Genomic DNA, 12,975 nt, shown 5'->3' with positions numbered 1-12,975 from the left:
CACACACACACACACACACACACACACACACACACACACACACACACACACACGTGTGTGTGTGTGTGTGTGTGTGTGTGTGTATGTGTGTGTGTGTGCTAATTGCTGAAATGAATTCTCATGTTATATGTCATTCACATTTAAATATGATAATGTCATGACCATCAAAACAACACCATTCTGCCACTGTCATTATCTGCAGACAGGAGAGATTTTTTTTCTTCTGCACACATTGTTGAGACTTGATTGAGAGCCTCGACAATATGTACAAAAAATGATCTGTTTTGGAATGACAAAGATCTTGTAATAATCAAAACAATGACAATGATCTTGAAAAAACCTCGACAATGATCTGGGTCATTGAAGATAATTGCGAGGCGTTTGCGTTTGGAGGTTTTCTTTTTCTTTACACGAGTGAAGCTCATGTAAGAGCATTTCCCTTATCTATTGCGTCATGTAAATCGATTTAATATCAAATACAACTGATCCTTTGTGACGATGTAGGTTTGCATGCACAGGACGATTTACCCTGGTCATTATGATATCCATGGTAAATGAATGCAATCCATTCCAATCTCTCACACTTGATGAAAGAATAATCACATCCAGAACTAGAACGCACTCTGTGGAGTGCATACCTCTGCCAGGCTGAACAGTTTACATTTTGTATCCCACTGATAGTCCGGATCTGGATCCCAACCTTTACCCAAATCAAATCGGTTTGTTATTGTAACCTACCAAAATCATCCACCAAATTTTGTCATTAGTCCACAACTTTTTGAGAAATCGTGCTCAATATTGATTTCGGCCCTATCTCACAATGGTGAAGAATCAATAAAAATAAAAATAAAATTCTCATATTCCGATCCAGATCTTCACCAAAATCGAATCAATTCGTCCTTGTCACATACTCAACCTATCCACCAAGTTTCGTCGGAATCATCCACAAATTTTGAGATATCCTGCTCACACACAGACAGGGGTGAAAACATAACATCCGTCAACCTTTGGTGGTGGATGTAATTACGGAACGAATGTTCGATCACACAAAGGTTTTTCTTTTAATGGATGTGGCTTTGAGATGTCACGCAGCAATACACTTCCAATCACCTCGTAAAGCTTTTATTGGATTATCGTTTACTCTGCAAACCTTTTGATTCCATTATTATGGAGATGGAGGCTCATTTAAGAGATGAATGATGGAGAGGTGACATTTGCAAAGCCTTTGCCTTATCGTTAAATTAACATCTCGGGTAAGGAAGGACACCATCCCTCTTGCATCACGATGATAACTCGATAATGTTTTCAATTGAGCTGTTTTATTCTTGTCATTTATCATTATACAGTATGTATATGTATGTTTATGTATATGTATATATATATAAATATATATATATATATATATATATATATATATATATATATAATTATATATACTAGTGCGTGCCCGTACGTGCATGGCCGTACATGCGTGGCCGTACGTGCAAAAAAAATTAAAAAAAAAACTTTCAAACCGCGTGCCAGAAACAACAACCACACAGGCCGTTCCTTCACTCTAGCATGCATGTCCGTACATGCGTGCCCGTACGTGCATGACCGTACGTGCGTGGCCGTATGTGCAAAAAAAAAGAATTGTGACGTCAATTGTAACGTCATCGCACCATGTCCTGTCATTGGTTGGTAAATAAATGGCCATAACTTGGGAACCACTTGTCCAATTAATATCAAACCTTGAAAAGGCACATCCACAGGTCCCCAGCAATATACCTGGCACGTTTCAATGACATCGGACCAGTGGTTGTTAAGAAACAGCGGTCACAGACAGACAGGCAGACACACAGAGATTGCTGGAATTATATATATACATATATATATATATATATATATATATATATATATATATATATATATATATATATATATATATATATATATATATATATATATATATATATATACATATATACACATACATACATATGGTACCCATTTCAAATTATCATGAACAAGCATACATAGCTTTCCCGTTAAAACTTATATTTAACAGTTTAAGTCATGTTTTGATTTTGTTTAGTACTCAAGCTGTCTACCTTGTCTTTCATTTAACGATGGGTTTTGCTTTTTTTTGTATTTCTTTTTGTGGAGTCAAGGCTCATGGAAGAGCAAGACCACTGAACGGATCAGGACGCAGCCCAACAAAAGCAACAGTAGAGAGGAGAGGGCGGTGGAAACACCAAGAGAAGAGTTGAAGGGCAAAATAGAGAGATACTTGGACAAATAATGAGTGTGGGGAGGAATGGGGGGGGGGGCAGGAAAGGATGCATAGGGTGGATAAGATGGATATGGAAGGAAACTCGAAGGAGGGAAAACTGGACATTTGGAAGGAGAACAGCTTTTTGAGAGAGAGGTGGATTAATGAGGGTAGAAAAGGTCATGGTTTTGGAACGGGGATGATCTGAAATGGTGGTGAAGAGTGGTTTTGAAGACCTGGAGAGAAGAATGAGATTGAAGAAAATGTGGAAGTTGGTTCCATCGGCAAGCAAAAAGAGGAATAAATGAGTGGAGCTGAGCAGTGATCCTGGATTTAGGGAGTTTCATCCTGGATTTAGGGATGGTGGACCGTGTCTGCCCTGCAGAAACTTTGGTGGGGACAAAGCAAGAAAAGAGCATGGGTGCAAGACCAGAAAGGAGGTGGTACGAGACAGAGACCACCAACCTGTCTGCGACGGCAAAGTGATTGGCCTGTAAACTCAGCTTCAGTGAGAGAGATTCCATTGGTGTTGCAGGCCTTGGTTTCCACGGCATCAATCTGAGCAGGACGGGAGGCAGAGAAGCCAGCCCTGAGGGGACAGCAGAACTCCATCAAGCTGTGGATGAAGGCCTTGCATGTGGATAGGAGTTCAGGTGTGCCGAGGAAGAACTTTGTAGGCCAACTTTGAAATGTGGTTTGCCCAAGAAAGACCATGGTTGATAGTGAGCTTTGTACGGCAGAGGATACCCAGTTAGCGGCTAGCTTTGGAGGTCAACTTTGAAATGTGGTCTATTTTTACATGAACGAGCTGTTCGTGAATTCCTTGATTCAACTTTCCCCAAAAAATACATTGGGCGTGGTGGAACCATTGCGAGACCATCAAGATCCCCAGATCTGACTGTGTGATTTTTCTTTATATAGGGTTTCTTTAAGGTCTGAGTTTATGCCACACACCCATAGTCCTTGGAGAAGCTTCGAGATAGTATCACTAATGTTGTTCAGATCATATCCTGTGGCATCTGTGCAAACGTTAAGGACTATTATGTTAAAAGTCTCCAGGTATGTGTTGAAAGTGAAGATGGACATGTGGAGTGTGAAACAAAACTTCAAACATTACTCCAACTCCTCCATTTTCAGCAGGAAAGTGGTGTATGCTTGTTTTCAGCAAGTAATAAAATGGGTATAGTACCTCTTTTAGAGACATCATTGTTTCCATCAATTTCTCATTCACTTTCCCGTTTTGTGTCATTTTTATACTAAACGTATATTTTGGCTTCACCTAACCCCCTGCACCGTACCACTTCAATAATTGGTCAGCGAGGATCATCCCAAAAGGTCCACCATCCCTCTTGTATCGTTTAAAGTAAAAGGTTTCCATGGTCATAATATTGCGTACATACACTACGTCACAATCCCATTATTTGCACATGGTGTCTGGTAAATGCTGGGTTTCTCATACTGCTTGCTTTGCTCCGGGGATTTCATCTCCAATACCGAGGATGTAGTCATCACACAAGTCTTGAGTAAAGAAGATGTTAACACAGTCCTGCCAATTGCATGGACGATGCTTCATAAGGGAGGTTTGTGTGCTGGGATCAAAGAGCTTGTTTGACTGCTTGATGATCCACATTGAAGAGAATGGTGGTCATGTCAATGAAAGTGACACATGGTGGCTCTAGTTATGTTATGGTAGTTGTGTTATGGTGGCTCTGGCACGTCCTTGTGGGCCACGGTCACGCTGGCCATATTGCGCAAGATAAACCGAGAGGCCAGATTAGCTGAATTTAAAAGCTGTTGGCGGGAAGGTGGTCTCTGCTGCCTATAACGCAATGGCTTTTCTAAGCTGACACCACCAATGACAAATTGAAATAGCATTCTCATGAAACTTTAAACATTTTAATGATGTGATGATTAATTTATGATGACAAAAGAGAATACACAGGGAGCTGGAAAAGGGGAAACCAGATCTGTGGGACATGTGGCCAACTGCTCTATCTCCATGACATCATGTACACATACGCCCATTCACTAACGTATGTATGCAGACCTTGCAATTTGTAGATGAGGTGATGGGTCAAATCTGGATGACCCCTGTTTCGGCCTATAACCTTGAAACCATTTTAACATATTCAAAAAATTTAACTTCATTCTCCATCTTGTCCTGACCTTTCCCACATCAGATCCGCATGTTTATCAATGCCAGTCCAAAGTCGCCAAACGAGGAGCGTGACCTCCTCGCACTACGACTCTATACCATTAACCCCATACTGGACCCTTGGATATACATTTGGCTCCAGAAGTCGCTGTGCCGACGTCTCTGCAACCCGAGCATCTGCCATTGTCAGGCCATCCCGCTCGACCACACAGGAGAACTTGTTTCTGTGGAAGCACGAGGCCGAAACAACATGACATCACCCATTGGGCCTGCGCTCGATACACAGGCACAGTGTCAAGGCTGCTAGTGTGTCAAGCATTTCATTAATATTTATTCGCTGTTATTCTGTGATTGGCTTTGTAAATATCTTCGTGGAAATCGCATCGATGTTTGGACAAACTGAATTCAATGCAAACATAAAAAGTCAGCATAATGTCTCATGACTGGATTGAAGCTTAATTGTGACTAAGATGTCCAACTGCATGTTCTCATCGTCCCCCTCATAGTACAAGTAATAGTTGTAGTTTGTGATATCATTGATCATGCTTCTGTATTAAAAGCACAGTGTTGCTGATAGTTCAGGCAAGGGTCAAATGTCCGGCAACATATGTTGGTTATAGACCACAACATATACTTTCCATTTGAGGATAATTATTGTCACAGCCAAAAAAACGTTTACTTTAATCAGTTGCTGGGACTGCAAGGAGCTTTTTCAAGCCATGTTAATGAAAAAGTGTTTTGCTGTGACGTCATGCAATTGTTGTTGTCTTCACAAAGAATGAAGCTCATGGAAGAGCAAGTTGTTATATTGACAATTTATCTTTTAAAGGGGAGAAAAATAAAGACTGCATTATATGAGCCAGTTTAAATGTCGCATTTGGAATGTCGTTATGTGTTTCTTTTAGTGTTGCAGATTCGATTATTATTTGGGTTTGTTTATAAAGCGACAAGTTTTCGCATCAAGGACAGCAATATTTACCCCCACAAACATGAAGCGAAAAGTGGGGTTAAGCAATTGGTTCACTACTGTCCATCAACAAATGTCAGTTTATGATCGAGGAACAACAACTTCATTTCAATTGAATGTTATATTTCGAACATGAATATTGGAAAACGAACCTGTAGTTTATCAGAACTTTGGCTCTCAATTCATCCCGATAGCGCATGCGCAGAGAGGAGTGAGATAAGATTTTTTTTTACTCTGCCTGCCTGCCTGTCTGGCAGTCAAACAAAATTGAAAATCATTCCAAACAGGAAACTTACTGTTTTTAATGACGTCATAAAGGACAAACAACAGGCACGAAGAACTAAATGTAACGTGTTAGACAGGGTGTTGTAAAAGACGCTGCGTCAATGTTGGTAAACTTCCGGAATTAATTTTGTTTTTGACAATATTTATTTATTTAAATTGAATTATACATGTGAACACTGTAGAATGCGACTCGCCTTCTTACCGCTTCTAATAAAGTCCAGTTTTGCAGTGCTTCGACATATTAAATAAGGTGGTGTATGAGGCACTGCATGAACCACGCTAAACTTCTGGAATTTTTTTTACAAAACTTTTAAAATCATTATTTTATTTCAATTTAATTATATACTTGAACACTGTGTGAGATAAGATGGTTGTTGTTGTTTTGTATGCAGCTTGTGGCTGCTAGTTTCATCATCTTCTGGAAGCGTGGCTGCACCACTGATGCAGTGCCCCTGTTATCAGTAAACTGGTGCTCATTTTGCTAACCACAGAAGGATAACAGGCTGAGTCAATCCAACTGGAATTATTTCAACGGCACAACAGGGGCTCAAACTCAAGACCCTAAGATCTTAAGTCAGCCACCTTAACCGTTAAGCCAACACCACGTTTTGGGATAAGGTGTTCTATGAACTCTCAAGGTGGTGCAAGTGGAGATGGGCACATGGGAATTTTTAGATCCTCGTGGAGGATCTCTAAGTCTTACTCACGTTGTTGTTCTTCATCTTTTTCTTGTGGACTTTTTTGTTTCACAGCCGACAGTTTTCATCGAAACTTCCTGAAACTTGGCATATATATGTAAAAAATACCCCGCGCAGACAGTAACCATCTCCGATTTTGTAAATTCCTCCGAGAAAAAAAAGTTATGACGTCAAAATATCTCCACGAATGGAAATCGCCCAAAAAATTATCTCCGAAACTAGACAAGCTTTTTGAATTCTGTTTGCGGGAATCGAACAGTACAGGGCATTAGCAGAGATGAATTACCGCACATGTGATACATCACTATGACGTCATATCAATTTTTATGACGTCATTCCTATTTTTTGACATTTTTTGTTTCACAACCCAGAGTTTTCATCGGATCTTCGTGAAACTTGCCATGTATATGCAGAAAGTCCACGCGCAGGCAGTATGTGGTGATATTATATTTATTTTATTATATTTAATATATTTTTTATATTTATATAAAATATTTATTTATTATATTTATATTTAATATAATATTTATTTATTATATTTATTATATAATTTATTATATTTATATATTTATTATACCAAAGGACCCAGAAAGCCCACGCCCATGCGCATCTCCGATTTTGGAAATTCTTCCTAGAAAAAAGTTGATGTCATAATATCGCCGCTAATGGAAATCGCCTATACCATTATCTCCGAAACTAGACAAGCTGTTTGAATTTTGTTTGCGGGAATCAAGTCGGGCATTAGCACAGATAATTTATCGCAAACCTGATACATCACAATGACGTCATATTCGTTTTTATGATGTCATCATTAAGAGGACGAGGATCTTAGCTCATTTGAGCTTGTTTTTCAAATATTTATATTTTCATTTATGGATGTTGTACGATGATTCTCTGAATTTTTCCGTTGTACCGGCTTTGATATTCATTGGCTTTGATAATATCAGTCAGTCGTGAGTTTCATGTGTCAGTGAGTGAGTCTGTAAGTCTGTGGTTAGAAAGAGCTTTATACATTAGAATATATATTTATATATGTATATATATATATATATATATATATATATATATATATATATATATATATATATATATATATATATGTATATATGTATGTATATATATATATATATATATATATATATATATATATATATATGTATATATATATATATATATATATATATATATATATATATATCTATGTATATATATATATATATATATATATATATATATATATATATATATATATATATATATATATATATATATATATATATATATATCATCCACTGCACCAGTTTGCTTGCATCAACAGACAATGGTAGGAAGTGGACACCTCACATCTAACGATATTTATCGCATCTCCTATATTTTCGTTAGTCCAATTTACATCCAGAAAGACAACAATTATGGTTAACCATTTTGAAATTGCCACTCTTTTTTCACTTACAGATTTCGGTCGAGTGATGACAGGTTAAAAGTTCCCATGCTACCAGATGTGAGTCATTGAAAACGCACACAGCACATGCGGGAAAGTCCCATATTACATGACAGTCCTCAGCTCAATGAAGAACTGCTGTCCCTTCTGGGCAGGTACCTCAGCATCACATGTGTCTCTCATGGATTCTTTGGAATCTGAAGCTGTCAAAATTATTGGAATCTTCCATGACTTGGCCGAATCACAGGGTCCATTATTCTCACATCTCAGGCAGGTCAGTCCTGTCTGTTTTTTTGTTTGTTTTTTGTTACCACTACCAGCTCCTTCTGCTCTCTCAGCCCTCACAAGCTCCTCCAGAACACATGCATTCTTCCATTAAACTATTCCTGGTGAAACTACCAAACTCCAGGTAGACCCCACACCTCAACACCTTTGTTCTTATTTTCTCTCATTTGTGGAACCACCTTCCTGAGATGGTTCAATTCCACTCCAGACATTCAACTTGGTGGTGCACTACTATCTCACAATGACATCATCCCCGTCTCTACCCATGATCCTTTCTACCCATATTAATCCTACCCAAACCTAAACCTCTTATCTGCTGGTTTCCTCCCCTCCTTTCTCCCCATTCCCTGCCTTGTCACGTCCACCTGCTGCTCCACTGTCTGTATGTTGCCTTTTGACTCTGATTCCTCCCTCTTCTACGACCCTAAATTTTGTTTACAATTTTTTTTCAACATTCTTGTGCAGTCACTATAAAAACGACCTCAATGCCTCATGCTCGTTCATTGTAGTGTGTATCAATGTGTGAAACCATCCTTCAACACGGCTTGCATTCCTTTTAACTCACCTCCGTTTTGGGCAATGCATAGATTCCATAAACTAGTCACAGTGTGTTCTGCACACTTGAGTTGGCACCCCATGCGGCATACGTCACAGTTAACTAAATTTAAGGCTGTGGTGCAATATAACCTTTTCCATATGATTGGGCTTTGACTCTGCGACTGCATCGCAGAATGCAAGTGGATGGGTAAAGAAAGCAAAACTGCCAAACCGGTATGATGATGCAACACAATGATGAGCACACAGGCTCACCAATGGAGGGGAATAGACTCACATCCTTCACTGGTTTTTTGTGAAGCCGTTAAATAACCTGGATCTTTGGTGTGAAATGGTAGCTGCAAAAGGGTGTTGCATCAAGAATGGGATACTGACCTTCAGATGGGACGTAAATTTGGCTGTCTTGGTTGCTACCATTCATTTGTGGACGTTGACTATCCCGCAGTACGTTTTGGGAAGGTCTGACCCGGTACCCTTGCCAGATTTTAAATTCCTCCATGAAGTTAATAATAATACAAAACGAGTTCCCTTACATGGAAGTTCGACGCAAGAAGAGGCCATTAGGCCCAATAAAAAGCCTGCGCTTTGATTACCGACTTATTTTGGTTGCTTGCGTGTGCCCCATCCATTTCAAATGGTGGGCGTCGAGCAAGGAAACACCACATACTGTTTTTAAAGTCTTTGGTATGAACATGTTGGGGTTCAAACCGCCGACCTCCCACATTCAACGGGGACAATTATATGATGCCACTGAGGCTGGTTGAGGAATGATTGGCAACACCTGCTCAAGAATGGATTCACAGCAACGGAAATGTTCAGCACTGAGTCGTGGGTTTGTGCCCTCATGTTCCCCCGTAAGAGTAGGCTAACTCTATTTCATGCAGCAGTAACACCAACATCGTGTTTTCAATCTAAATACTGCATATAACATCTTTATAAAACAAAAAACACAATCCGTCCATCCATATTATGTCCATCAAGCTGTTTGACTCTATGTCTATTAATTATGTACTGCTTAAACGACAGGACACATACATACATCTATTAATGACATACGATTGGAATGTACCTTTCAGCCCTTTAGACTGCCGAGACCCCTTCGACCTTTGAAGACCCAGATGACCCAAAGGACCCAAAAGACCCAATTGATCCAGAAGACAAATGACGCAAGACACTTTGGACCCAAAAGATACCAGGGACCGAAAAGACCCAGATGACCCAAAGGACCCAACAAAAGACCCCATAGACCCAGAATATCCAAATGACCCTGAGGCCCCAAACGACCCTGAGGACCCAAAATAATTTGAGGAGCCAAAAGACCCCTTTTAACTTCAAGACCCTTTCAACACTTTGGATGCCTTCACCCTTGAGACCTATTATACACTTTAGACCCCTTAAGTCCCTTTAGACCCCTTAGACCTGAACACAATTTAGACCCCTTACACCTTTTAGACAGCTTTGACCCTTCACCATTTCGAGCTTTAGACCACTTGTACCTTTTTAGATTACAAATAAATATAATATCACCAATTTTACAAATGAATGTTTGTATGATGATTGGTATGATTCATGAAAACACAGCAACTCACGTACAGTCATTATCATAAGTTTAAAAAAGCCTGTTCCTCTGGAGCGACATGTGATTTGGTGAGTGTATCTAATAACCACACTAGTCTAATATATATATATATATATATATATATATATATATATATATATATATATATATATATATATACATATATATACATATATATATATATATACATAAAAATATAAAGAAGTTTATTTTTGGTTGTTTTATGCATATGCCTGGTGTTGGATTAATGGTTAGGGTGGTGGGCTTAGGATCCGAGGATCCTGAGTTCAAATCCCACTCGGCTGTTGAATTAATACCAGGTGGGGTTGACTCTGCCTGTCATCCTTCCGAGGTCGGCAAAAATGAGTGCCAGCATGCTGGTATCCTGTGTCGGAGTGGCGACCCATCCAGAATTGTACCCAATAGCCAAGGAGACTGCTTTGGCAGCACCAACGCTCTGCACAGAGTATGGTCCCAGTGGAGTGGTTTTATGCATTCGGACCCTGCAGGATCCAATGTGACCAAACCTAAGGGAAGACCGCTTGAAGGGAACCCGTGTTCAGACAGTATCGTGTTGCGCTTTGCCATACGTTGCCTGGACCTGGTGATTTTACACGGTTTAACCACACACGTCCAGCAATTTGTCTCAATGGACGTTTTCTAGGACACAAATTGCACCACAGGAATGTGTTCTACACCGTGAGACACAGACGCCGTGGTTGCCAACATAATGGGAAATGATACTGAGGGGGCCGTGTCTTTCTCAGCATAACGACAATCGACGCAACCTTGATGAAAATTTGGCACAACCACCTCCTCCGGCTATCCACCTCGCCCACTCCCGCTGCCCATCCCACCCCCTCCGGCTACCCACCTCACCCCTCCCGCTGCCCACCCCACCTACTCCCACTGCCCATCCCACCCACTGCCCATCCCACCCCCTCCGGCAACCCACCTCACCCCCTCCCGCTGCCCATCCCACCCACTGCCCATCCCACATCACCCCCTCCCGCTGCCCACCCCACTCACTCTCACTGCCCATCCCACCCCCTCCCGCTGCCCACATCGATCGGAGAAACGACCTGCGTATAGTGTGCGCTATAATGCTGCCTGCTGGTGCAATTAAATCACAGCAAACTGATCACCGTTTTATTGTGGTGGGACTCACCACCCTACGGGAGCGTCCAGGTGGGTTATGGTACAATCCTTATTCAAACGTGTACTTCAAAACACCTCTTGCTACATCCTTCAAAACACCTGACTACACTGGAAAATGTGGGGACAGAAATACTGTTCATGCTGTCAAGGGTCAGGTCAGGTATGGGAGCATGTGCCAGAACAGCGCGTCGCTGCGTCCACTTTCCGCCGGTACTCCAGGGGCCTCCGTCTGGCCATCCCCCAGGCAGATGCCAGGCCCATCCCCATCTCCTTGAGATGATGGTCAACCTGCTGCAACCATGAGGCACATGGTCGGCCCACTGGCCTCCTCCACTCATGAGACTCCCTCGCTGAGAGAATCTGGTGAGCAGGATCAGCGTCAGGAAAACGAGCCACATGTCCATACAGCCGCAGCTGACGCTCACGGACTATGCAGGTAACAAATCTCATCCGAGTCTCTCTCAGCAACCGCTCGTTGGACACAAAATCCGACCAGCGATAGCCAAGGATTCTCCGAAGAGATCTGGTACCAAAGGAATTAAGTCTCCGTCTCAGATCCTTGGTCAAAGTCCAAGTCTCGCACCCATAGAGCAAGACTGGAAGTACCAAGGACCTGAAGACTCGGACTTTCGTCCTCCCGCACAGGTACCGGCAGCGCCACACCCCATGATCCAGTGAATCCATGACTCCCCAGGCCCGACCCAGACGTCTATTGACCTCCGGCTCACAACCTGCGGAGACATGAATATCACTGCCAAGGTAAGTGAATCTATCCACGACCTCAACATCCTCACCACAAACAGACACAGACAGGACAGCTGCATCCAAGATGTCACCGAAAGCCTGGATCTTAGTTTTGACCCAAGAAATCCGTAATCCCAACGGCTCCGACTCCTCATTCAGCACCTTGAGGGCCCCCAAGAGGATGTCTAAAGTCTCCGCAAAGATGACTGCATCATCTGCAAAATCAAGGTCCGAGATCTTGACATTGCCAAACGATGCACCGCAACTTGATCTCTCCGACATCCTCCCAAAAATCCAGTACATACAAGTGCTGAAAAGTGTGGGGGCAAGTACACATCCCTGACGAACTCCAATAACAACTGGAAATAAGTCAGAGATGGTACCACCACACTTCAAAGCACTCTCAGTACCAGAGTAGAGTTCAGACATCAGATCGATCAGTTTCGGTGGCACCCCACGAAGACCAAGAATCCTCCAGAGGACATCCCGATTCACTGAATCGAACACTTTACAGAGATCAACATAGGCTGCAAGCAGCCCCGGCCGAAACTCTCGTCTGCGTTCGGTGAGCACACGAAGTGCAAGGATACGGTCAATCGTTGACCTCTTTGGTGTAAAGCCTGACTGCTCTGGACGCTGGTGCTCAAGCAGATGGTGGCGAACCCTATCAAGAATTATCCGAGCAAAGACCTTGCCCGGCACTGAGAGCAGCGTCACCCCTCGCTAGTTGTTGCAGTCTTGGCGATCACCCTTCCCTTTCCAGAGAGGGACAACAAGGCCCCTCTTCCAGTCAGTTGGGATGATGCCTGTGTTCCAGGCAGAGCCCAAAACTGCATGCAACGACACGAGTGCAGCAT

The 12,975-nt window shown here is 41.9% G+C and overlaps 2 protein-coding genes across 9 annotated transcripts in view; one reads left to right on the top strand and one right to left on the bottom strand.

The window, feature by feature from the left end:
* Positions 1-5,930, top strand: part of LOC147014766 (prostacyclin receptor-like) — a 69,804-nt gene extending 63,874 nt beyond the window's left edge. The window contains exon 2 of the mRNA XM_085853017.1: positions 4,432-5,930. Coding sequence (XP_085709143.1) covers positions 4,432-4,713 — 282 coding nt within the window. The 3' untranslated portion in view covers positions 4,714-5,930. The remainder of the gene's footprint in view (positions 1-4,431) is intronic.
* Positions 1-12,975, bottom strand: part of LOC147014765 (uncharacterized) — a 199,316-nt gene that overhangs the window by 164,264 nt on the left and 22,077 nt on the right. The window contains exon 4 of one of the 8 annotated variants that reach the window (XR_015050901.1): positions 4,495-4,630. The exons of the other annotated variants lie outside the window; for them this stretch is intronic. The gene's annotated coding sequence lies outside the window, so the exon portion shown is untranslated. Of the gene's footprint in view, positions 1-4,494; positions 4,631-12,975 lie in introns of those variants that run through there. 8 annotated transcript variants of the gene reach the window in all.

The sequence above is a fragment of the Eptatretus burgeri genome, chromosome 13 (assembly GCF_056783735.1).
Source record: "Eptatretus burgeri isolate ZD-2024b chromosome 13, Ebu_testis_v1, whole genome shotgun sequence".
In the NCBI taxonomy this organism is placed as follows: domain Eukaryota; kingdom Metazoa; phylum Chordata; class Myxini; order Myxiniformes; family Myxinidae; genus Eptatretus; species Eptatretus burgeri.
This window is presented reverse-complemented; position numbering and strand designations above follow the sequence as displayed.